Here is a 26,528-nt window from a genome sequence, read left to right as displayed (position 1 = left end):
GAGTCTTTATAGGGCAAATCATGAGAATGAAGTCCCAGATACACCTGGATAAACTCAGGTATGCAGCCATTCTACAAATTACTCAGTTGCTTTTTATAAATTATTTCATATGAATGTATTGTTTAGTAGTTTTTTCTACAGCAGGAGAAGTTGTGTCAAAAAAACAGAACAGACTAAATTACAAAATGTTGGAAAAACTTATTTTTTTGAATGAAAATTTGTGGGGAAAAAAAACAAAACAAAAAAAAAGTCCACCATCATCCTCATTCCAAACATGTTCACTTTCATTTTCATCGCTTGGTTCATATTCACATTATTTATTGACTGTATCGAAGAATATAAAATATATTTTGAATTTAACTGAATATATGAAATAATACAATATATAATATACAATAAAATACAATGACTTAAATCTTATTGTATAGATTAGCCCAGTGGTTCTCAAACTTTTTTCAGTGATGTACCCCCTTAAAAATATATTTTTAGTCAAGTACCCCCTGACACGGGCAAAACATTTTTGGAATTAAAAAGAGGTACAGTGCTATAAAATCACTGTCTGATTTATTAAAGCCAAATAACTTATATCAATGAACCTGACAAATACATCCATATTGCAAACATTGCATGGTTAAACAAAAAAGAAAAACAGAAGACGGTGACCACCAGGAAGGTATAAAACCAGTCAAACCGTTTTATTTTAAAGGATATTGAAACTAAGTACTGAATATAAAATTCAGTGCATGAACACACATTTATATTTTATCGAACTTTTTACAAAATAATTTTTCCCAAGACTTATTATGAGGAGCCTACTGATTTTTTAAAGATATTTTGAAAAGCTTCACGTACCCCCTGCAGTTCCTCCACGTACCCCCAGGGGTACACGTACCCCCATTTGAGAACCACTGGACTAGGTCATCAAATCAGTCTGTGAACTTCGTTGCCTGTAGAGATTTTGAATGTCCAGCAGGTGTCAGTATTCAGTGACGCAGCATCGACGCAGTATCAATACAGTTTTGCTTTGGGTCGAAACGATACATGACGCCTCATTTACCCATCACTAATAAAAACAGAGATAAATTACAAGATTTCAAATTTCTTAACATTTTTATTGACAAGTCAACTGTGTAAAAGTTCAAAAGATAATGTTTGTAGTTTGATTTATGTGTTACCATGGCTACAATTTGATGCTATGAGTTTAATTTTGTGTTTGAGCTTTGGATTGCTCTAATAACAAATGATCACTGATCACTTTTAAGCTTGGCCTGTTAAGCTTGGCCCCCTTTCCCAGATTCCACCAATCTATATTGAAATTCATAAAGAGGGGCCCCTAAATCATATTCTGCTCAATTTTCGGCTAGCCTTGCGTGAATAAAACTACTGCACTGCATCCTTCTGCTGAACGCAAGAGACGAAAAGGGAGATTTAATTAATGTGTCACTATTTGGGGACCAGGCTTTTCCGTTTCCTGACGGTTTAGTTCATTGTCACAGAAGTTTTTGGGTTGCATGGGACTGGTCGAGGATTAGGGCCAGTGAAAAAGAAAAGATCAGATTTTTTTTCTCATGTTATTGACTTTGATCTAAAAGTCAAGTACAGAAAAATCATTTTCTGTATGAATACTGATGCTCTTACTTGAGTTTATATTTTGTCTTCTTCACTTAATTAAGACAATTTTACATATTCAGATTAAAAAAAAAATGAAATCACCAAAAGTCATAATAAAAACAAGACCAAAAGGAGACAATGGAGAAAAATAAAGAAAAAGTACGAGGTCTACTTATTTTCCTGTCACTCTAGCGGAAGGATACCTTTGAACTTTCAGGTGTTGTTCGGAACACAGAATAATCACGTGACTCCTCCGCTACAGCCGCTGCATTATGGGAGTAGATACGTGCGTTCTCCGGTAGGGGCGCTGTTTAAAACTGAGTGGCTGGAATATTTTCCCGCGAACTTCTTTCTTCCTTTCCACCTCACTTCCCCCGAGCCTCCAACTGAAGCAGGTTTTTAATAAAACTACAGGGACAGTCCAGGTTTCCTCCCGGACCGAGCAGAAGGACGGTTTCAATCTTCCCGCTCCGGTTCCGAGCCGCCAGCAGGACCGACAGGATGAAGTATTTCACCAGGCTGAGAGTCAGACGGATCTATGAATGGCGCGGAGCTGCGCTGGGCTTCAACAGGAAGCTCCAAACTTATGAATATGGGTGAGAAGAACCGAGCAGCGCGTTTCATAACCGCTTTAATCTGACTAATGGACCATTTTATCACCTGATAATAACTAAACAGATCTTTGCATCTTTTTAGGAGATTAGAATGCCACATGAGAAGTTGATTTATTTCAGTTGTTAATGTCAAATTAAATTTATGCAGATTAATTACGCATACATTTCAATAATTTCAGTGATTATGGCTAAATATTACATGAGACCGAAAAATTAGGATTATTAGACAATTACTGAGCCTCTTCACAGCCTCCAAAAAAACTCCCCAGTAAGCTGCATTCAGACATACTGATGGAAAGTTGTGTGGAAGGATAACTGCTGCCTTGAGTATTATGAAGGCAAAGTTTATTAGTCAAGTCCTGCTGGAAAATGAAAGCAGATCTCCTTACAGATGGATCCAGTGAGTTCAGACTTGATCCAACCTGTTGGCCCCAAACAGCCGATGACTCGGTTCTCCTGAAACATCACCGACCCTGGAAACATCAAACTGGACCTCAGACAGCTTTAGGTTCTCAGCCTCTCCACCGTGAGACTATGAGGCCTTGATTTTCTAAATGAAATGCAAGATTTACTTTTATTTGTTTCCTGTTTTCTTTTCCTTCCACTTAATTTTCCGTGACTATATCTGAATGCAGCACTGTGTAAACCTCCAGCCTCTTCAGGCCATAATATTGACCAACCATAACTAAATCATTTTTATCAATGTAACATTAGTTTTTTTCCGTTTGGTTTCCAGCTCTCTCTCCATCAGGGTGGAGGGTCTCCCTCATTCCACCGTCATCAGCGCCGGGCAGCACATCCTGATCGAGGGCGACGACGACGACAACCCGTACGTCGCCCGAGTGGTGCGGCTGTTCGCAGACGGTCGGTTCCAGGAACCGGATTTAAACTAAACCAGCTGACCCGGGTCAGAGCGAGCTGACCTTTGACCTGCTGCCGTTCCAGAGAGCGGCGCGCAGAAGAAGGCCGTGGTCCAGTGGTACGTCCGGGTGTCCGAAGTGCCGCCGGGCAAACTGAAGCTGCTGGGCAGAAACCCTCACCCACAGGAAGTCTTCTTCTACGAAGGTCGCAGCTGTGAGGACGAGGTCAACGCCGAGTCCGTCCTCCGACCCGTTCAGGTCACCGACGCTTTTCAGTTCCACTCTAAAATAACCATGTTGACGTTAACTGAAGGTCTGAGTGGAAAAAATAATCATCTACTTTTTCTCTCAAATGTAAATTTACCAAAACGTAATCAACTAAATGTATAATTAGAGAAAAAAACTACAGATTCAATAAATTAATTCGTCAACTTAAAATTAATGACATTTCAAGACTTAATGGACGATTATATTCTGCAAATTATATTTAAAATACAAAACTCTTATATTGCCAACATATTTATTAATTTGAGAGGATCAGAGTTTTAAAAGTCAAACAAATGTTAAACAAATGGATCAAATTTGATCTAAAGAATCAAATGAATTTATTCTTAAAATTTAGTAGAATGCTGTATCGTTATAATGATTATTTTTATTTAATTTTGCATGTTTTGTGTTTAAAGATGCATCTATATGGATAATTGGATATGTTATAGATGGACTTTTGTAAGATTAATTTTATTTGTTCTTCTATTTATTTTCATTCAAAACTTTTATGTCTTGAATTCAGATTCTGAAGCTTCACATTTTATTATTTTATTTGTTAAATATTTTATTATTTACATCGTAAATGGAATATAAAAAATAGTTTTCTTAGATAAAAATATGCTCAAAGTTTTATAGAAAAACATTTAATGACTCGGTGCATTTTTTATTCTTAATTTTTTTAGTATTTTAAATCTTTGTCATTCTGTTTAATTTTTTTAAATTCTTTTTTATTATTTACAATATTTATTCTTCTTTTAATTAAATGGGTGTATTCCTATTGTGTTAGTTCAGTCATTTTCTGATATTTATATTTAGATATTTTTATTAATAATTAAGTATTAATAATAATAACAATAATGCTATTTATTTATTTAATAGATGTTAAATAATAATACATAATTATAATCATTTTATTATTATTTTGCAAGGTTTAAGTCATTTTCCATTCTTTGCTCTTCTATCTGATTTTATTAGGTTATTTTTGTTCATTTTCATAATTTTTATTTTTTTTCTGAATATTTTCGCTCGTTTTAAATCCTTTCTCTGTGATCTGGTTGTTGACCTTTTGACCTCTGAAGCCCCTCCCCCTGCAGGTGAGACACCTGGACGCCGCCGCTCCGTTCCCCGTCTCTGAGGACGGAGACATTTTCTACGTCAAACTGTCCTGGGATTCCAGAACCTTCCGACCCGTCGACCCGTCTCTGCTGGACGCTTCTCGTCCTCCCTGCCGCTCCCTCCCTCTGTCCCCGCCTAGCTCGCCCCCTGCGGCGGCCCCGGCCCCTGGGGGCCCGGCCCGCCGCGCCCTCCCCACCCCGGACCCCGCCGTGATGCGTGGCGCCATGGCGACGCCAGCGAGCAGCAGGAAGCCCGGCGCCGAGGCCGAGTCGCTGCACTCCCTCACCAAACTGTCGGCCTCCAAATGCCTCAGTGCCAAGCGGCGCAGCGCCACCTGCAGGACGCCGGGCGTCCGCAAGAAGCTGCAGCTCAGCAGTGAGTCTTCCTCGCTCGTCTTTGTCAACCAGGAAGTAAAACTGGCCAATCGCAGCTCTCTGTCTCCTCAGGTCCAGACGACCCGGCGGCGCTCAGAGACGACGTCCTGCAGCAGCTGCTGGAGGCGGAGCTAGAGAAGGGGAGGCGGTCCGCCGCCGCGGCGTCCCCCTCTGAGCCGCTCCGCATCACCCACAGCCTCACCCCCCTCCGCAGGACCAGCAGGACACCCGGTCGCCACGACGACTTTCCCCTGACGCCGTGCTCTGTCCGCCGCCGGGAGTCCCAGAGCGAGACGGACAGTCCGCCGGCCGGAGACGACCTCAGCAGGTCAGAGGTCAACCTTTGATACAAACCAGACAATCAAATTCTGATTTTAATGATTTCCAGTTAAATTTGTTTAATTTTGCAACAAAAACGCAGAAAAACCGCTGTGCTCAGCCGTCACCATGGTAACAAAGAAACAGTTTGTATTTGGGTTAGGGCGATATGGCATAAAAATAAAATATCCAGTTTTTTATATCAGATTTCACTGATTTTTCTCACTTTTCTTTCTAAAAAACATAAATTACAAATAACAGAAAGTGGCTTAATAATTGATTTTATTATTGAGGCCTGAATTTTTATTTAACTACAATAATAAAGTCATAATATTAGCAGAAAAAACATTTGATTTTTCCAGAAAATAACGTTTCAAAACTGTGAGGAAAAAAGTTGTTCAGGATCTGATGTGATCAGCTCAGTTTGTTCGATTTTTCTCTAAGGATAATTTGATGATGATTCCCTAAAAGATGAAGTATTATTTCTAAAACTTATACCAAAACGTAACTTAGTAAGATGCTCCTCCTTTTAGTTTTATTTTTTCTGTTGGAATTCTGTATAATCTGTATAATCTGTGCATATAGCTCCCATATTTATACACAATATCTATATCTCTTGCTATAACCCCTTATAGTCCATACATACATAGTCTTGTACATCTGTGAATAAATATCTATATCTCGTAGAGCACTTCTGGATAGATGCAAACTACATCTGGTTGCTTGTACTTGTGACAGTGCAATGGCAATAAAGTTGAATTCTATTCTATAAAATACAATCTTAATGTTGAAATGCTTTGACTTTATTATCATAATTGAAAAAATAAAAATCTTTGTAGAGTTGATCTGAACTCAAAATCCAAATAAATAAAAGTTTTAAAACAAACTTCTCAAACAAAATGGCCGCCCTCAACTTTCTGCCATCACTCTGATCTTCAGAAACCAAAAAGTTACTACATGGAATCCAGTTTGTTTGAACTGGTTCTGAACTGGTTCTGAACCGGTTCTGAACTGGTTCCTCTCAGTCCTCAGCTGGAATCCTCCAGCAGCAGAAGAAGAGTCGCTCTGCGGAGAAACCACGCCACCTTCAGGGAGACGTGAGTCTGACCCCTGAACGCATCGCCGCGTTGCGTTTAGGTCACCTGGTGACAGTGGGAAACTCCAGCTCTGAAGCAGAGGCTGCTGGGAGTTTGAGTCCTGGGTCACTGTGGGGTCGTGGTTCTACACAGGAGGTGAATCTGGACCTTAGAACCAGAGATGACCTTTGACCTTCTCTGTGTTCCCAGCAGAACCAGCACCAAGAGGAAGGAGGTCCAGACTGGGACAGAACCGGTTCTGGAGGTTCTGTGGGTATTTTTACTTTTCAGTTTCAATCAGTAAAAAACATTTTTCTTAGTGAATCAGCCTAAACGGCCTATCCAAAGTAAAATGAATGCTGTTTTGTACAAACAGATGGAAAATGAATGAAATCACCTGGGCGACATATTGGCCACCTGTTTAAAATATTTTATTAAAAAAAACAAAGTATTATCAGTTATCAAAAGAAAAAAATGAACATTTAATTTAAAAGATTTTTTTCTAAGCTGCTTTTAACCAGTTAACTCATTTGACCAGTTTTAGGGTTTAATTAGATCAAACTCCAGGCCTCCATCCGCCGTCCTGCAGGTTTTAGATGAGCCTCAGGTACAAAACGCTGGAATGAAACGGCTTCATCGCCTCCTCCTGGTGTGGATCAGTTCTCCAGAACCTTAACGACCTAATTATTCTAATCAGGTGGTGCAGCAGAGGCTCATCTAAAGGTTTCAGGGCAGCGGGCCCCCAGGGCCCCCAGGGCCTCCAGGGCCTCCAGGGCTGGAGTTTAACATCTGTGCTGTAGATGGTACCACTGCGCCCCCTGCTGACGCGTTTGGTATCAGCAGCCTGTTAGAAAATGAGCTTTATGGTTGATAAATGCTTTTATATCATCCGATACGTTAATGATCAGAATATATTTTCTAATGCAGTTACTAATAAATCAATCAATAAAATTTGAATTCAAAACTGAGAAAATCTCATGTAGATTCATCAGACACATTGATAATTTCAGATAATAAAAACACAAAATTATTTTTCTCCTGATATTATAATGTTACATCAGATCTTTTTTTTTTTAAGACGGATTTAATCGCATGTTGAGCGTCTGGTGATGAACTGAATGGTTTTGTCTTCCAGCAGGACTTTTGGAGCCTAGTCAAAGTACAGAGTTTGCACACATGGAGATACTTGAGCTCAGGGTTGTTTAAACGTTTCGTCACATGGACCAAAATCATTGAGTCGGGCCAGAAAAAAACTAAAATCAAGCAAATGAAGGAGTCAAATTTTATCTTTTGTTGGAAATTCATTGTAGATCCACACACACACACACATATATATATATATATATATATATATATATATATATATATATGTATATATATATATATATATGTGTGTGTGTGTGATCTAATAATCTGAGAAACAGAACTTCAGTTTTTTATCCCAGAATTGTGTAAATTTGCAGAAAAACAGATTAAAATTGATACATTTTTAGAATACATCGCTGTTTATATGTTACTCTGTTGAGTTGGACCCGGTTCTGTTCAACCCGGTTCTGTTCGCTGCCTGACCTCTGACCCGTCGGGTCCCTCAGAGACGAGGAGGAGGAGAAGAACTGCGCCCTGAGGATCCCCAGGAGGCAGTCAGCTCTGAAGGTGTCGTCTCGGATCAGGAAGCAGCTGTGAGCGCCGACCCGTCCAGAACCAGAACCTCCCTCTGACCCGTGGGTCCGATCTCTAGCGGTTCTGATGTTTCTTCTTCAGGAACCTTCTGGACGACCGGCTGAGCTCTGACGAAGACGAGGAAGAGGAGGAGTTTGTTCCCTCCAGGAAGGAGCTGCAGAGCGACGAAGAGGAGGATGATGAAGGTGATGAGGAAGAGGATGAAGAGTTGAAGGTGAAGAAGAGCCGCCGCTCCTCTTCCTCGGCGGCGTCTCGTACCAAGCAGAAAACCTCAGCCCGAACGCCGAGGAAGGTGAGTGTTGCCGTGGCGACGACGGCCGACAGCAATTCCTGCGGTTCTGAGCTCCTCGGTTCTGGTTCTGCAGGCCGGTCCGAAAACGCCGCGGACTCACCACCACGCCACGCCCAGCATCCCAAACCGGGCCCAGCCGGCCCGTCGCCCCGGCAACATCCTGGAGGAGGCCAGAGCCAGGTGAGAACAGGAGCTGGGTCAGAACCAGAACTGGGTCAGAACCACTTCCTGTATTTCCACCTGGTTGTCCCTCAGACTCGTCTGACCAATCAACAGCCAGAAGGTTCTCTCCTGGTTTTAGAGTCCGGTTCTGGTTCAGTTGGAGTTTAATGTAACAAACTTCCCGGCTTCATTCCAACCGACCCGACCCGACCCGACCCGACCCGACCCACAGATTGGTCCTCCAGCTGCAGCCGCTCAGCGGTTTCTCTCTGCTCCCTCAGGCTCCACGTGTCGGCCGTGCCGGAGTCGCTGCCCTGCAGGGAGCAGGAGTTCCAGGACATCTACAGCTTCGTGGAGAGCAAGGTCCTGGACGGAACCGGAGGGTGAGGACGGTTCTGACCCAAAACACGCAGCCAACAGAACCTTCAGAAGGTGTCTTCAGTTCTGCTGCTTCCTGGCGTTTAGCCTCAGAAAAGATCTGTGTTTAAATGAGGAGAATCAAGTCGCAGTGATACGAACATGAAAATAATAAATCAGGAACATTTTATGAAGTGAAGCTTTTCTTTAACATCAACTTCTAATTATCAGCAGAACTTTTTTGGTTCAAACGACTGAATCTAAGAATTTGACTTTTCTATAATTACGACTTTCTTTTCATATCTTTATTTCATCTTTATGCTGCTAATATTGTGACTTTATTCTTATAATAGTATGAAATATTTATATCTTTTCTATCTTATGCTGCTCCTATTAGTCAAAAACAAAACCTGGACTTCTCTTTGTAACTTTATTCTAATATCTTAACATTTTTATTTTTTCCTGTTTTTAATAATTTGTTGTTGGAGCCAAAGCAGAACCAGAAACATCCAGTTAGAGCTGCTGCAGTTCATCGGTTTGTCTGCAGGGGGAGCTCTCCGCCCTCAGGCTGACCCGCTGCTCTTCCTCAGGTGCATGTACGTGTCCGGCGTGCCGGGGACGGGGAAGACGGCCACGGTGCAGGAAGTGATGCGCTGCCTGCAGCACGCCGCCGAGCAGGACGAGATCCCGCCGTTCGTCTTCATCCAGATCAACGGGATGAAGATGACCGACCCCCACCAGGCCTACGCCCAGATCCTGCAGGTGATTGGCTGAAAACCGACCAATCAGCTCACTGACCCGCCTGACCGCCAGGCTGACCTCTGCCTGACCGCCAGGCTGACCTCTGACTGACCTCTGCCTGACCGCCAGGCTGACCTCCGCCTGACCGCCCGGCTGACCTCTGACTGACCTCTGCCTGACCGCCAGGCTGACCTCTGCCTGACCGCCAGGCTGACCTCTGACTGACCTCTGACTGACCACCAGGCTGACCTCTGACTGACCGGGTCATGTTTTTATTTCAGTTGAGAATTAAAGGATCCACATTTTCAGTTTTTCATTAGTTTTGCTTTGATAGTTTGGGTTCCTTTAAAGAGCCGCTTCCTTTTTATGAGTTTTAGTTCCTTAATTTATTAAAAATATAATATAATCTGGTGAATATCATCCTATATTTAAAGCTTTTATTTCTTGTTATTTTGATGATTCTGATTGACAGAGAATAAAAACCTAAAAATTAACATCTAAAAAAATTAGATTTAAAAAATGTAATTAATTTTAAACAGAAATGTCAGTTGCACCTTTTCCAAACACAACTTTTCCTTCCACTCAACTTTCTATAAATACACTTTTTAAGCTGCATGTTTTCAGGTAGATGAACTGCAATAATATTTTAGAAAACATCAGATTGTATATTATTATCTGTTAATGGTGCACATTTTCACACTTTTTCCTTCCACTTAACCTTCCATGAATATTGAGCTGCAGTTTTTAAGGTACATGAAGCCCAACCATATTCAAGGATATTCTGATTGTGTTATTGCTGTTAATGGTTCACCTTCTACTATCACACTTTTTCCTTCCTCTCAACTTTCTATAAACAATCTTGAGCTGCACCTTTTAAAGTTGATTAACTACAATAATATTCAGTGAAACCCGACTGTAGATTTATATAAACTCATTTATCTACAGTTGATACATGCAGCTACAGTCGCAGCCTCTCTAACTTTATGCAAATCTTTTATTTCTTTCAGTTTGAAGAACAGGAACTGCAACAAAACTCATCTTGTGATTTTACTATTTACATCTCAGTAAAACGTTTTTGATGTTTTTTTCCTCTTTTCTTCTAGTTTTTACAAACAAACATCCTGTTATTGATCATTAATCTGATGATATTAAAACCTGATGATGGAATCAGATTGATCAGGTAAATAAAAAGTTTCTGTTTCTCTGCAGAAGCTGACGGGTCAGAAAGCCACGGCCGACCACGCCGCCGCCCTGCTGGAGAAAAGGTTCAGCCATCCGGCGCCGAGGAAGGAGACCACGGTGCTGCTGGTGGACGAGGTGGGCAAGCAGCGTGGGCATTTAATCCTCATGAGTACAGATTGGATTAAAAAAAATAAAATCAGCAGCAGATTTAAAAATGGCAGCATGAATCTTCTGCTCGTTCTCCAAGGTGTGACCTCATTTCCTGCCCTCAGATTTGTTGGTTTGTAGTTCTTGTACTGAACTTCCTGTTGGCGAAACGCCGACCCAAATAAAGCCGGCCTGGTTTCGTTCACATTCAGTCATGTGATCCGAAACAAAGTCCAGGTTCAAACCCCGAGTAGAAAACAAACTGGTTTAGCTGTGCAGCACGGCGGTGGAGGGGTGGTGATGTGGGCTCAGAGGTCACAGCAGTCCTGAGAGTTCTATGGGTTTTTTTCAGAATAATGTCTTTAAACTGAGCTTCCTCCTCCTCTTCATCAGTCGTCCTCCTCATTAAAGCAAAACGTAAAAAGAATAAAAACATTTAAAAATGTTCAGTCACAAATGAAAAGGTTCTGAATTTTATTCAAACTGACAGTTTGTTCATAGCAGCAGCTTTGCTAAGCCTTCACTACCATAAAGCGTTGACTGGCTGGCCCGTTGCTACGGCGACCTGTCTGTCCGTCTGTGCAGCTGGACCTGCTGTGGACCAGGAAGCAGAACGTGATGTACAACCTGTTCGACTGGCCGACGCGGCGCCACGCCCGCCTGGTGGTGCTGGCCATCGCCAACACCATGGACCTGCCGGAGAGGATCCTCATCAACCGCGTGGCCAGCAGGCTGGTGAGGGAACACTGAGGTCAAAGGTCATGGTGACGCCAGAGGAACTCTGAACAGGTCACATATGGAGAACATGGAGAACCTGAACCATAACTTAAGGATCATTTCACTGGTTTCATGTTTCCTGAGACTTCCAGCTTAGTTTACTGCAGCGGTGCCCAAAGGGCGGCTCCGGGGCCACTTCTGGCCCTATAAACGAATTGATGTGGCCCTCCAACTCAGCTCAAGAATTGAACAAAGACAATTTATCATTTTTGAATTATAAGTTTTATCAGCTTGACATTTAAAATTTTGGCTTTTTATGTCTTTTATCAGCCAACAGGAAGTGAGAACATAAACATCCAATAATGTTTACTAAAATAAAGGTGTGAACACAAAATGTTAGCAAGCTAGCTATCTAGCTCGCTAACTTAAAGAACACACTTAGAGCAGTAATTAAGCCAAAACTGAACAAACAATATGTACATTTTGTATTTAAGGTAAAATAAAATTTCTTTGTCTGTAAATATGTTTGACCCAGAAATCCTCAGTCTGGTGCAAATTATGTAAAAGATAAAAATAATAATAATAAGTCTCCTGTTAAGTACCTTTTGCTTTCCAATTATTGATCAGTTAATGCAAAAAATAATCAATGAATCTACAAACTGTTCACTGAAGCTGTTGTTGCACTTTAGGTAATAAAATAGTTTTTCTTGTATAAAAAATAAAAATGCTTATTTGCATCTTTGAATGTATTTCTAATATTGTATAAAATCAGTGGTTCCATAAAAAAATCTGTCAGAATAATGTAAATAATTATTTTATAATATAAAAACCTGAGTGAAGCCCCTCTGACCTCTGACCTCCAGGGTCTGACCCGGATGTCCTTCCAGCCGTACTCCTTCAAGCAGCTGCAGCAGATCGTCACGTCTCGCCTCAACAAGCTGAAGGCCTTCGAGGACGACGCGCTGCAGATCGTCTCCAGGAAGGTAAGCCTCCCCTCCCCGACCTGTTTCCGGTCTCCATGGGAACCGGCCGGCTCAGCGCTGCTCTCCTCCGCCAGGTGGCGGCGCTGTCGGGCGACGCCCGCAGGTGCCTGGACATCTGCCGGCGGGCGACGGAGATCTGCGAGCGCTCGGCGGCGCAGCTGGTGGGGATGAGCCACGTGATGCAGGCGCTGGACGAGATGTTCTCCTCGCCGTACATCGCCGCCATCAGGTGAGCGTCCCGACGGGAACGGCGGTGGGCGGAGCTTCCAGGAGCGGCTGATGGACCGCCATCTTTGTTTCCAGGAGTGCGTCGACGCAGGAGCAGCTGTTCCTACGAGCCGTCATCGCAGAGTTCAGGAGGCTGGGACTGGAGGAGGCCACCTTCCAACAGGTCAGGTCAAAGGTCACAGCCGGTATCACCTCCAACAGGTCGGGTCAAAGGCCACACATTGGTCAGAGCGGAACCAAACAGAACCAGTGAGCAAAAATTAGAACAAAGAACTCAAATCCTATCGTTCATAGAACCGTTCGAAGGAATCAAATCGCCTGTGAACGACTCGTTCTCGTTTTGTTGCTCTTTTCTGTGTCGGCCATCTTTGAGCTCAAAGATGGCCGACAGAAAGCAGCTCACACAGTGAATGAAACCATGAGAGGAATCTCACACGTTCACCAACCACTGATGTAATTTAAATGTTGGAATGTAGCGAGCTATGATTACAATATTTCTAATAATAAGAACAGTAAAGTGTTGACCGGTTCCAGGCGTTGCTAACCGTCAGATTGTCTGGCTTTGCCCTGCGTTCGGTCTGCCAGGTGCTGGTGCAGCACCAGGCTCTGTGTCGGGTGGAGGGCCTGCAGCCCGTTGGCGTGTCGGAGGGCCTGGCTGCGTGTCGGCGCCTGGGAGCCTGCAGGCTGCTGCTGCTGGAGCCCAGCCGCCTGGGGGTCCTGCAGAGGGTCCGGCTCAACGTGAGCCAGGACGACGTGCTCTTCGCCCTGAAGGCCGACTGACGAGGAGGAGGAGGAGGAAGCTCGGTTTTAAATGTTTCTGTTTCAGCTGTTTTTCATCTCTGGTGTTATTAAATGTTTCTGGTTCTCAAAGTACTTTAATGTTTTCTGTCTTAAATATGCAATAAAACCTTTAAACAAAACTTTTATTGTGATTTTATTTATTGATTATTGACCCGTTATTGTAATTAAACTGAGTCTCTTATGGTTTTTAAGCAGAATATAAAAATCGTTTTACCTTCATTTGAAAGTCGATGTTTTCTCCTCAAATCTTTTAAAACTTTGTAAGAACTTGATAGAAACAAAGCAAGATTTAAACAGGAAACACACACACCATAAAAATTAAAAATTTAATTTATTAAGCCAATAAAAACATCCAGTTATGGAGGTAAAACGTTTTCACAGGTTCATCTGTGCGGCAGCGTCTGGTTCCTCCGCTCTGTGAAAACAGGAACGTTTTCTTTAATCACCAAAACCTGAAATAAAAACGCAGATAAATGGAAAAAACAGATGATCTTTGTATAATTTTCTGTTTATTTAAATTCCTTCATGACTGAACAGCAACAGTGGGAACACGCCTGCTAATGCTAATTTTAGGTTTAGCATTTTTGCTAACTTTGAAAACTTTTAGCACATAGCATTAGCTTCCGCTAACTACCATATTGCTGTAGCACATTAGCTTCTGCTTAATACTGAGTTGGTGTAAAACTTTAGTTGTTGCCAAATATTTAGCATTAACTTCTGCTTGATGATGGTAAATAAGTTTAGCATTAGTGATTTAATATTTAGCATTAGCGCTTTATTGTTAGCCAAACCTTTGTTTAGCTAGCGATGCCCAGCAGACATGTTGATCATGTGACCAACCTCCCATTACAGAGACATAAACCAGAATAATCCTTCATTATGGCACCAACCTGCATGTCTGCCAGGCTCTATGGATTCCTTTCCTCTTCCTGTAAACCAAAACACCGATGATGACGATGAAGATGATGATGGGAATGACGATCAGCCACCAGAGATTCTCAGATGAAGGAAAACGAGTCCAGTTTGTGGTCAGGAGTTTTTCACCTGGAGTTGAATCAACACCAACATCTGATGTTTCTTCATAAATAACCATAAATGTGTTTTTATCCAGGCTGGTTGCAGAGAAACTCACCAGTTTCCATGAAGACGGGACATCCTGCTAACAGATTAATAATCTGGGATTAGAATTACAGGTTAATTACAAACACAAACTGAAGTTTAGTCAGTTCATCTCACCGCTCTCCCTGGTCTGGATCTCTGTGCCGTCTCCCTCCATGATAAGGTCAGAGGTCACGTTGTTGCAAACAGCATAAGCCTTTTCCTGGAAACAGACCAAACATCTGGATGGAGGAGGAGGAGAGACGGTGGAGCAGAGCGGAGTCACACCTGGAGTCTCCCACAGGTTCCCCTCAGCTGCTCCAGCCTGGTACAGCTGATCCACCTGTCTGACCTTTGAACCCGCTGCCTGAATGCATCTGAGAGGATCCATCCTGAAACACAAAGAGCCGAAAAAATCCTGACAAATCTGAGACTTTGTGCTCTTTGTAAACGATCAAGTTCAAACGTTCATATCAGCAACAGTTTACTGCCAAGAAGAGTTTAAGGCCAACAGCTGTGAAGAGTTTAAACTCACTTTAAAAAGGAAATCTTCTGTTGAATATGAAATAAAACTAAAATATGACAGGAAACTAGGCTTTAGATGCCAGAATATTTATATGTTTTCATTCAAATCTATCTCCAAATTTTGAGTATGAAATAATCAAAGCTACATTGTCACAATTACTTTATGATTTTCTTTTTAAAAGTAGCTTTATTGCACTGTAATATTCAGTTTTTCATAAGTCACATTAATATAAAGTATTGTTAATCTTACTTGAATAAAACTTCTGGATCTTCTATCCACAGTAAGAAGCTGAACTGGAAGAAAAACAAACATGATTAAAACCAAAAAATGCACAAAATACAAACACAAACCAGTTTACATCAAAGTGAGACCTCTTGTTAGTTCACAAGCTTTGTAGATTTTATTTTTATCTGCAGAAACATTTACAGGTGTTCATTATTAATGTAGATCTGGGTTTCATTGAGTACCCAAAAATTGTATTCAAGTAAAAGTAGCACAAAGTACTTTTACTCAAGTAAAAGTAAAAAGTTGCCACCCAAGAAATGACTCAAATAAGAATTAAAAGTATTTTGTAAGTGTACTCAAGTACAGAGTAACTAATCAAATTGTTAATCAGTTAATATTTTCAAATTACATCATCAGACAGACCAAAATATAAAGTCAAGTGGAAATTTTGGTTTTTAAGGAGCAAAATGACAATAATTCATAAAAGTAACCAAATATAAAATCAGGCAAAAAAAAAGAAGGGAAAAAAAATCCAAATCAGTTTCTTTCAGTAAAAAAACTTCAACAAAAACTTTTTTTTACACATCCATCCATCCATCCATCCATCCATCTTCTTCCGCTTATCCGAGGTCGGGTCGCGGGGGTAGCAGCTTCAGGAGGGAGGCCCAGACTTCCCTCTCCCCGGCCACTTCTTCTAGCTCTTCCGGGGGAATCCCGAGGCGTTCCCAGGCCAGCCGAGAGACATAGTCTCTCCAGCGTGTCCTGGGTCTTCCCCGGGGCCTCCTCCAGGTGGGACGTGCCCGGAACACCTCACCAGGGAGGCGTCCAGGAGGCATCCTGACCAGATGCCCAAGCCACCTCAACTGGCTCCTCTCGATGTGAAGGAGCAGCGGCTCTACTCTGAGTCCCTCCTGGATGACTGAGCTTCTCACCCTATCTCTAAGGGAGAGCCCAGCCACCCTACAGAGAAAACTCATTTCGGCCGCTTGTATCCGCGATCTCGTTCTTTCGGTCATGACCCAAAGCTCATGACCATAGATGAGGGTGGGAACGTAGATCGACCGGTAAATCGAGAGCTTCGCTTTTTGGCTCAGCTCTCTCTTCACCACGACGGACCGGTACAACGCCCGCTTGACAGCAGACGCTGCGCCAATCCGCCTGTCGATCTCCCGCTCCCTTTTTCCCCCATTCGTGAACAAGATCCCGAGATACTTGAACTCCTCCACCTGGGGCAGGACACCCTCCCTGACCCGGAGAAGGCACTCTACCCTTTTCCGGCTCAAGACCATGGCCTCGGATTTGGAGGCACTGATCCCCATCCCGGCCGCTTCACACTCGGCTGTGAACCGCTCCAGCGAGAGTTGCAGATCATGACCTGATGAGGCCAGTAGGACCACATCATCTGCAAAAAGCAGAGATGAGATCCTAAGGCCACCAAATCGGATCCCCTCAGCACCTTGGCTGCACCTAGAAATTCTGTCCATGAAAGTGATGAACAGAATCGGTGACAAAGGGCAGCCCTGGCGGAGTCCAACTCTCACCAGAAACGAGCCCGACTTACTGCCGGCAATGCGGACCAGACTCTGACACCGGTCATACAGGGACCTGACAGCCCGTATCAAAGGGCCCGGTACCCCATACTCCCGGAGAACCCCCCACAGGGCTCCCCGAGGGACACGGTCGAACGCCTTCTCCAAGTCCACAAAACACATGTAGACTGGTTGGGCGAACTCCCATGCACCCTCCAGGACCCTGCCGAGGGTGTAGAGCTGGTCCAGTGTTCCACGACCAGGACAAAAACCACACTCTTCTTCCTGAATCCGAGGTTCGACTATCCGATGGACCCTCCTCTCCAGGACCCCTGAATAGACCTTGCCAGGGAGGCTTAAGAGTGTGACCCCTCTGTAATTGGAGCACACCCTCCGGTCCCCCTTTTTGAACAGGGGGACCACCACCCCAGTCTGCCAATCCAGGGGAACTGCCCCCGATGTCCATGCAATGTTGCAGAGTCGCTTCAACCAACACAAACCTACAACATCCAGAGCCTTAAGGAACTCCGGGCGGATCTCATCCACCCCCGGAGCCTTGCCACCGAGGAGCTTTTTAACCACCTCGGCGACCTCGTCCCCAGAGATTGGAGAGCCCAACCCAGAGTCCCCAGGCTGAGCTTCTTCAATAGAAGGCATGTTGGTGGGATTGAGGAGGTCTTCGAAGTACTCTGCCCACTGGCCCACAACGTCCCGAGTAGAGGTCAGCAGCACACCATCCCCACTATAAACAGTGTTGGTGCCGTACTGCTTCCCCCCCTGAGACGCCGGATGGTGGACCAGAATAGCCTCGAAGCCGTACGGAAGTCTTTCTCCATGGCCTCTCCAAACTCCTCCCACACCCGAGTTTTTGCCTCAGCAACCACCCGAGCCGCATGCCGCTTCGCCTGCCGGTACCCATCAGCTGCTTCCGGAGTCCCACAGGCCAAAAAGGCCCGATAGGACTCTTTCTTCAGCCTGACGGCATCCCTCACCGAAGGTGTCCACCAACGGGCTCGAGGGTTGCCGCCGCGACAGGCACCGACAACCTTGCGGCCACAGCTCCGATCGGCCACCTCGACAATGGAGGCACGGAACACAGTCCACTCAGACTCCATGTCCCCCACCTCCCCCGGGACGTGTTCAAAGTTTTGCCGGAGATGGGAGTTAAAGCTCCGTCTCACAGGGGATTCAGCCAGACGTTCCCAGCAGACCCTCACAACACGTTTGGGTCTGCCAGGTCTGACCGGCTTCCTCCCCCACCACCGGAGCCAACTCACCACCAGGTAGTGGTCAGTGGACAGCTCCGCACCTCTCTTCACCCAAGTGTCCAAGACATACGGCCGCAGATCCGATGAAACGATGACAAAGTCGATCATCGAACTGCGGCCTAGGGTGTCCTGGTGCCAAGTGCACATATGGACACCCTTATGCTTGAACATGGTGTTCGATATGGATAATCCATGGCGAGCACAGAAGTCCAGCAACAGAACACCGCTCGAGTTCAGGTCGGGCAGGCCGTTCCTCCCAACCACGCCCCTCCAGGTCTCACTGTCGCTGCCCACGTGAGCGTTGAAGTCCCCCAGTAGAACAAGGGAGTCCCCAGGAGGAGCACTCTCCAGTACCCCCTCTAAGGACTCTAAAAAGGGTGGGTAATCTGAACTGTCGTTCGGCCCATAAGCACAAACGACAGTCAGAACCCGTCCCCCCACCCGTAGGCGGAGGGAGGCTACCCTCTCGTTCACCGGAGTAAACCCCAACGTACAGGCGCCGAGATGGGGAGCAACAAGTATGCCCACTCCTGCCCGACGTCTCTCACCCTGGGCAACTCCAGAGTGGAAGTATGTCCAGCCCCTCTCAAGGAGACTGGTTCCAGAACCAGAGCCGTGCGTCGAGGTGAGACCGACTATTTCTAGCCGGAACCTCTCGACCTCACACACTAGCTCCGGCTCCTTCCCCACCAGAGAGGTGACATTCCACGTCCCAAGAGCCAGTTTCTGCAACCGAGGATCGGACCGCCAGGGTCCCCTCCCTTGGCCACCACCCATCACACAATGCACCCGACCCCTTTGGCCCCTCCCACGGGTGGTGGGCCCATGGGAGGGGGGCCCATGTTTCCTCTTCGGGCTGAGCCCGGCCGGGCTCCATGGGTAAAAGCCCGGCCACCAGACGCTCGCCATCGTACCCCCCCTCCAGGCCTGGCTCCAGAGTGGGGCCCCGGTGACCCGCGTCCGGGCGAGGGAACACCAAGTCCAATGTTTTCCTACGTCATTAGGGTCTTCGGGCTGCGCTTTGTCTGGTCGCTCACCTAGGACCTGTCTGCCTTGGGTGACCCTACCAGGGGCATGAAGCCCCAGACAGCATAGCTCCTAGGATCATTGGGACACTCAAACCCCTCCACCACGATAAGGTGGCAGCCCAAGGAGGAGTTTTTTTTTTTTACACAAGTAAAAGTAAAAATACTCCTAAAAGTATATTTTTAAAAAGTTACTGAAGCAAATGTAGCTGAAAATGTAATCGAGTAAATGTAACAGTTTCTGCCCAACTCTGTTGCAGATCTGTGCGCTCACACCGGTCTTTAAAAATAACGCCATGCTGTTTTATTTATGTTTAACACGTGAAAGGGGTTTGTCACAATGGCTCCACCCACCACCGGTTATTTCAGGACTTTCTGAAACAACCGGCTTTCAGGACTGTTTTTCAGGAGCTTCTTCCAAGTTGAAAGAGGCTCAGAAAGGCGCAGGTTTGGAAGTGTGAACTCCTCTCTAGTTTGTCTGGGTCTGAACTAACTTCATGAAAATAAAAACTCCGGCATGTCCCAAAGACACGCCTCCTCCTCCCCATCGTTGAAATTGTGATATTGCGCAGGTTTTTCCTCACATTTTGATGGATATTCCCCATCTTATCCGCAATCGGAGACTAAAGCTGGTCTTCCAGCGGCCAGACCCCGAGGCGGACACCCAGCTTCGGGTGGATGTCCGCCTCCGAAGCTGGACCTAGCAGGTCCTCCGGCTTCGGAGTTCAGGCGCTGAGCTTTCATCCGCTGGAAACTCGGAGCAACAAAGATAACTTTGACTGAAACTAGATCTGATAAACCCGGCATGAAAACGGTCTCCCTCTGGGGAAGGTATCGTCTGGTTTCCACCATTTTAGACAGAATGTTAGATAAATAATCCTGAAAACTCTTACCCACTTTTGACGCTGCCGCCCTGTCAGTCAGTGCAGCAGTACTTCACCTCGTACGGAAGTTACGAGGATCCGCCTCGTACAGTCAGTTGGTTGGGAGAGCTGCTTGTCAAGAAGGAGAACCAATGTTGTTTTGGGGGCCAGTCCTCGGAGATGATGAGGACCAAAAATATGACTTGAAATCTAGCAAATAAGATTTGGACATTTAAATAACGGCATGAATGGAATGAATGTTTCAACCCAGATTTGATTAGTCTGATCATTCTTGCAAAACGTTTTTAGGCACATAGTTTCAAAGCTGAGGAGAATTAAACAAAATACAGCTTATTGTCCATTAAAATAAAGAGATTTCTGATTACTTGGAAGGTCTGCATGACCACCAGACCTCCAAGTGTAGGTTTCTGGCGGTAGGATTCTGGATTAGCTGTTAGACACCATTAAAATAATCCAACCCATTGAAAAAGGCACTTTTTTTTGTCCTTCTGGAAGCCGTTCTTGGGATTTTACTCATTTTTCTTCATCCAAACATGGCAGGTGGAGTTGATACCTGAAAGTTTTGGTCTCGTCTTCTCCACATGGTTTTCAGCCTGGGCCCCCAAACTGATGGAGAAACGGAGCAAGGACCCCCAACTTGACCTCTGTCTTAGATCATTCATCAAATATGTTTAATCAATTAGTCAAGTTTATTTGTACAGCACATTTCAGCTTAATGTCAGAGTCTGTCACTACACCCAGAGTTCATCCTGATTATTCAGCTGTAAGAACTGAAGCTGAGCGTTGACTCCAGATTCTTATTGAGGTCCAAGGATAATAACTTCAGCTTTGGTTTTTAAATAAAAACTTAACACAAATGTATTTTATCTGCTCAATGATAAACTAAACATGCAATATTTAAATGAATCCAACATAATTTTCAGATTATTGTAGAAATTAATCTGTAAATTATTGTCTATTAAATTATTATACACTATAGACGCCGTGTCTTAGACGTCCCAAAGGTCTGGAAAAGTCTGATTCTCATTCATGTGTTTTGGTTCAACATGTTTAGAAAGAACTTCACATAAATCTGGAGTAAATATCTGTGATATAAAGACATATTTTTACAGATTGTTGTAGGAAAGTTTGAAAGCTCCACTACTACAGGTTATAGATGATGAATATGTTAAATTCACAATATTGTCATTTAATAAATTATATACTTATCAGTTTAACATATTTCTGTTTGAATGGAGCAAGCCCAGTTAAAAAAGGAATGAGATCAGTTTATTGTGAATATATATTTATTCTCTCAGATACAACATTGGCACTCATTAGCATAATCTAAAGTATGATTACTGTTTTATTCATATTGCATAACGAAAAGCTTTCACATCAATTTAAGGACACATGAATTCTAGTTATCAGATAAAGAATTTATATCCATTATTGAATTGGATGAATGACGTAAAAAGGAAAAAAATGGAAGTGATAATTAAAACCAAATGTTTACAGTTTTTTTTTAGCTTTAATGGATTTAACTTTATCAAACAGTTTATGAAATGGCAGGTTTAATGGCAGAGAAGGCTGCCATTTGGGTTTCTCTGCTGATTTGAGGGTTTCAAATTCTAATGAAAGATTGTTCTGGAACCGACTGTCTTCAGTCAGAGGCTTCCTCAGTTTCACTGTAACACAGACTGCTACAAGAGATGTTTCCTGCCAACAGCCATCATCACCATCTACAATAACTGAAGATGGTCATTGCAGATTAATTTGAATTCATATGAGTTACAACAACATTTAATTCCCCTTTGGGATCAATAAAATATTTTCAAATTAAAATTTGATGTCCATCATTTCATTGCGTTGTACACCTTCTCTTCATCACTCCATGTGTTTGCAGGAAACCCTGTTTGATTGATGGATTTATATAATACTTGATAACAACAATTAAGGTGACCACAGCCGCATTCACATCACAAGGGTAAGAAAACACAAACACAAAATAATAATAATAATAAGGGAATGCCTCTCTGCTACCTGCTACTAAAGGCTGTCTAAAGAAAACTTGAGCTTAAGTTTAAAGATGTCCGGGTCAGAGATGGAGTGAAGGTCTAGAGGAAGATTGTTCCAGAATCATGGTGCTGCCACCGAAAAGGCCCAGTTACTCCAAAGCTTTAGCCTTTTCCTTGGGACATCTAACAAAACTTCAATTGATGACCTGATTTCTGTTGAACGTTGTGGCAGTTTGGCCAGTGGTCGCTTCTCCAGGCTCCGGTCCTGCAACACAGAGACATTCATGTTGTTAGTGAGAAAACTAATAGATCAAAAGCCAGACAATAAAAAAAGTGCTGTTCAAAAAAAAGGTGCAACAGAGTGCAGCTGCAGGAGCGCAGTGTGTGAGTCACTTTCTCCGACACTGAGAGCAACTTCCTTCTTCACCAGATAGAAACAAGATGGAGGCGTCAGATTTTAGTGTTGGAGGATTTCTCTTTAGTCTTTGGCTGAAGACCAGGAGCCATTTCTCTTGCTAGCGCTAGGCTAACACGTTAGCTTTGGTCATGTTTGCCCAGAATGCCTTGCGCTGTAATCCACTTCCTGCTTTTGGAGCGGTCTCCGGTCAGCTTGGTGTTCACATTCAAACCAAACCAAAGTTCACTTCAATTGAACCCAAACCGAGATTTGAAGAAGGACCAAAAAAGTGGCCGCTCTCTCCAAAAGCGCTTCCTGGTTTTGGGGAGCAGAGGAAATCCTCTCTAAGCAATCACTTCCACTTCCTAGGAACGTCCGTATCTTTGGACCTGAGCTTGTCCTCGGAATAAAGGCGTTTTCACACCTGATGATCCAGTAGACCCGATTCTATTGGAACCAGAACTTCATCATTTGCCAACCCAGACAGATTGAGGCGGTATGCAGACTGAGATTATCACCAGGTTCTGCTGAGGTTCTGCTGGGTTGAAATGAAAAACAGTTGGTGATAACCTACAGAACTCACCAAGTCAGGGTCCATTTGAGACATTCAGCTCTTTGTTCTCCGTCCCACACTGCTTCGACAAAACCATCTCTAGATTATGTGACGGTTCTGCTGTTCCACCAGAACCATCCTGGAACATCAAAACACACATAGTCCGATTTAAATTCAGTCAGATAATGAAGGTCAGCAGAAACAGAGAGCTAAAGAGAAACTGTCTGGTGTCAACACGATCCGTCTGATTCTCTGGACCTGGTTGGTGGTTTGTGAGGGACTCTAACAATCTGACAGAAGACGCTTAATTGGTGGATGTCTTCCAGAACTGGCAACACTCATGGCTGCAGCGAAATATTTCTGACCAGAACAGGAACTTCTAAACAGATTTCATGTGGTTCAACTAATTTATGGTTGTAGTTTAAGCATTTTGAGTCAATCAAGCTCATACACTCGCTGCTAAATGTGCAAATGGTGGAGAAACAATATACTGTTACAGGATAACTGTTCTTCCGCTGTCATCAGTAGCCATGCTAACTAGCTTTAGCATTCAGGCAGGTTGTGCTAGCTCCATTGTAGCAGAAAGCAAGAGGGTGTTTGACAGCACTAAGCTCCGCCTCCTGGCTCTGATTGGTTGTTTGTAGTTACTGGGAGACGACAGAGCAGCTCGATTTTTCACAGATTATCTGTCTCATAATATTCTGTCATGAAACATTGACAGTTAAATTCTATAGCTTTAATAGAAATTAAGGAGCTAAAATCTGTTATTTTTTCAATAAATTAGTTGTACAATAGTTACTTTCTAAAGTGGTAAATGTTTAGAAAAGCTTGAAAATAATATTTACATTTCTTTAAATATAATTTTCCAAAATGACATAACATGCATAATAATAATTAATAGCTGCTGTTCATATTATTCTTTTGTATGACTCTGGTTAACATGTCGCTTGTTGAAAGTGTGATGTGGTGCATCACCATCCGTCTTGCCTTGATTCTAACTTTATTACTATTCTGCTTCAGAAAGACCCACCTGCTGCGAGCCATGAGCTCCACACTGAGCCACCGCGGTGAGGATGAGGATGAGGAAGAGGATCAGGGAGGCGACAGCAGCAAAGTGATTTCTTGTGTTCTCATCTGTAGAAACATGAAGTCAGACTGAATTCGGGTCAAAGAGACGATTCTGGAGCAGAAACTGGATCCGATTCAAACCTAAAGCTGAATGATCTGTGGAACACCTGGCAACAGGTGAGCAAAGATCATCAAGACAGAGGAGAGAGAGTCAGCGCTGAGGAACACGTTAAAGCTGAAACCATCCAGACAGAAATACGCTTTAATCATGATGGATACTCATAGTTTTATTATATTGCTTAGAATAGTCACATGACCAGAGCTCTTTACTTCCTGCCTGTACCACTGGAGGTAAACATCTGTCTCAAACTTGTACCAGAGGATGTCAGTAAAATATTTTAATTAATAAATATAACTAAAATGTTGTGCCTATATGGTCTTTAAAAGTCTTCTACTGATGAATAATGAAGATTTTTTCCCTACATGCATCAGAAGAGTAAATGTAAGAATAGCAACAGATGTTGCTGCTAGCATACTATGCTAGGTGTCAGAGGTTTGGCTGTTTATTCCATTTACCTTGTTTTTCCATACAGGTTTAGACTATCAGATGATTTAGATCCTCCATACCTGAAAGAACCCCAAAGTTAACTGCTCTACATTACCATCATTCACCCAAAAGAAGATGGTTGTTGTTTAAAACCTAAATTTTCACAAATATAACTGACACAAAATGTAATATTTTATAAATGTTATGTGTTAGAGAGGTCTTTGGACTGAAATGAAGGCACTTATTTTGCAGGAGAACAATAGGGATTCAACAAGTTTTAATCTGAAGGGACTAAACTTACCAGCCGGGGGCAGTCTGGGTTCATCCGGAACTGAAAACAGATCGGAGAGCAGACATTAGCTTCATTTACTTCAGTAACTTTTTAAAATAAGAAACTCCTCGGATCCGAAGACCCCAATGATGGATAAGAACATTGGACTTGGCGTTCCCTCGCCCGGACGCGGGTCACCGGGGCCCCACTCTGGAGCCAGGCCTGGAGGGGGGTACGATGGCGAGCGTCTGGTGGCCGGGCTTTAACCCATGGAGCCCGGCCGGGCTCAGCCCGAAGAGGAAACATGGGTCCCCCCTCCCATGGGCCCACCACCTGTGAGAGGGGCCAAAGGGGTCGGGTGCAGTGTGGGATGGGTGGCGGCAGAGGGAGGGGACCCTGGCGATCCGATCCTCGGTTGCAGAAGCTGGCTCTTGGGACGTGGAATGTCACCTCTCTGGTGGGGAAGGAGCCGGAGCTAGTGTGTGAGGTCGAGAGGTTCCGGCTAGAAATAGTCGGTCTCACCTCGACGCACGGCTCTGGTTCTGGAACCAGCCTCCTTGAGAGGGGCTGGACATACTTCCACTCTGGAGTTGCCCAAGGTGAGAGGCGTCGGGCAGGAGTGGGCATACTTGTTGCTCCCCATCTCGGCGCCTGTACGTTGGGATTTACTCCGGTGAACGAGAGGGTAGCCTCCCTCCGCCTACGGGTGGGGGGACGGGTCCTGACTGTAGTTTGTGCTTACGGGCCGAACGACAGTTCAGATTACCCACCCTTTTTGGAGTCCTTAGAGGGGGTACTGGAGAGTGCTCCTCCTGGGGACTCCCTTGTTCTACTGGGGGACTTCAATGCTCACGTGGGCAGCGACAGTGAGACCTGGAGGGGCGTGGTTGGGAGGAACGGCCCCCCCGATCTGAACTCGAATGGTGTTCTGTTGTTGGACTTCTGTGCTCGTCATGGATTGTCCATATCGAACACCATGTTCAGGCATAAGGGTGTCCATATGTGCACTTGGCACCAGGACACCCTAGGCCGCAGTTCGATGATCGACTTTGTCGTCGTTTCATCGGATCTGCGGCCGTATGTCTTGGACACACGGGTGAAAAGAGGTGCGGAGCTGTCCACTGACCACTACCTGGTGGTGAGTTGGCTCCGGTGGTGGGGGAGGAAGCCGGTCAGACCTGGCAGGCCCAAACGTGTTGTGAGGGTCTGCTGGGAACGTCTGGCGGAATCCCCTGTGAGACGGAGCTTTAACTCCCATCTCCGGCAAAACTTTGAACACGTCCCGGGGGAGGTGGGGGACATGGAGTCTGAGTGGACTGTGTTCCGTGCCTCCATTGTCGAGGCGGCCGGTCGGAGCTGTGGCCGCAAGGTTGTCGGTGCCTGTCGCGGCGGCAACCCTCGTACCCGTTGGTGGACACCTTCGGTGAGGGATGCCGTCAGGCTGAAGAAAGAGTCCTACCGGGCCTTTTTGGCCTGTGGGACTCCGGAAACAGCTGATGGGTACCGGCAGGCGAAGCGGCATGCGACTCGGGTGGTTGCTGAGGCAAAAACTCGGGCGTGGGAGGAGTTTGGAGAGGCCATGGAGAAAGACTTCCGTACGGCTTCGAAGCGATT

At 44.5% G+C, this 26,528-nt stretch overlaps 1 protein-coding gene and 1 long non-coding RNA gene across 5 annotated transcripts; one reads left to right on the top strand and one right to left on the bottom strand.

The window, feature by feature from the left end:
* The first annotated feature begins 1,962 nt into the window (after nucleotides 1-1,962).
* orc1 (origin recognition complex subunit 1) lies at nucleotides 1,963-13,578 on the top strand. Of its 4 annotated transcripts, none has more exons than XM_023340098.1 (18): nucleotides 1,963-2,207; nucleotides 2,962-3,089; nucleotides 3,171-3,343; nucleotides 4,447-4,843; nucleotides 4,915-5,170; nucleotides 6,186-6,257; nucleotides 6,450-6,506; nucleotides 7,829-7,915; nucleotides 7,998-8,208; nucleotides 8,282-8,388; nucleotides 8,652-8,753; nucleotides 9,318-9,489; nucleotides 10,678-10,785; nucleotides 11,383-11,532; nucleotides 12,378-12,497; nucleotides 12,572-12,726; nucleotides 12,801-12,888; nucleotides 13,311-13,578. In XM_023340098.1, the coding sequence occupies exons 1-18, from the start codon at nucleotides 2,113-2,115 to the stop codon at nucleotides 13,503-13,505; spliced, it is 2,673 nt and encodes an 890-aa protein (XP_023195866.1). In that variant the 5' UTR covers nucleotides 1,963-2,112; the 3' UTR covers nucleotides 13,506-13,578. The 4 variants fall into 4 exon arrangements, with proteins under 4 accessions (XP_023195866.1, XP_023195865.1, XP_023195868.1 ...); XM_023340097.1 differs by having other exon boundaries at nucleotides 6,447-6,506; XM_023340100.1 differs by lacking the exon at nucleotides 6,186-6,257.
* A 7,795-nt stretch (nucleotides 13,579-21,373) lies between these two features.
* On the bottom strand, nucleotides 21,374-25,064 carry LOC111609767. The gene is made up of 4 exons (XR_002753315.1): nucleotides 24,945-25,064; nucleotides 24,059-24,162; nucleotides 23,059-23,167; nucleotides 21,374-22,343 (listed from the first exon to the last, which is right to left on the bottom strand). It is a non-coding gene; the product is annotated as an uncharacterized LOC111609767 (long non-coding RNA).
* Between the last annotated feature and the right edge of the window lie 1,464 nt (nucleotides 25,065-26,528).

This window comes from Xiphophorus maculatus, chromosome 9 (assembly GCF_002775205.1).
Source record: "Xiphophorus maculatus strain JP 163 A chromosome 9, X_maculatus-5.0-male, whole genome shotgun sequence".
Classification (NCBI taxonomy): Eukaryota; Metazoa; Chordata; class Actinopteri; order Cyprinodontiformes; family Poeciliidae; genus Xiphophorus; species Xiphophorus maculatus.
The sequence above is the reverse complement of the archived record's forward strand: the minus strand, read 5'-3'. Positions and strand labels throughout refer to the sequence as shown.

What these genes read in the sequence shown, in the direction of transcription:
- orc1 (XM_023340097.1), top strand. Translation starts at nt 2,113, where the DNA reads ATGAAGTATTTCACCAGGCTGAGAGTCAGACGGATCTATGAATGGCGC. An exon ending in CAAGAAGCTGCAGCTCAGCA is followed by an intron (nt 4,844 to 4,914) that starts GTGAGTCTTCCT and finishes CTGTCTCCTCAG; the next exon opens with GTCCAGACGACCCGGCGGCG. An exon ending in TGCAGATCGTCTCCAGGAAG is followed by an intron (nt 12,498 to 12,571) that starts GTAAGCCTCCCC and finishes CTCCTCCGCCAG; the next exon opens with GTGGCGGCGCTGTCGGGCGA.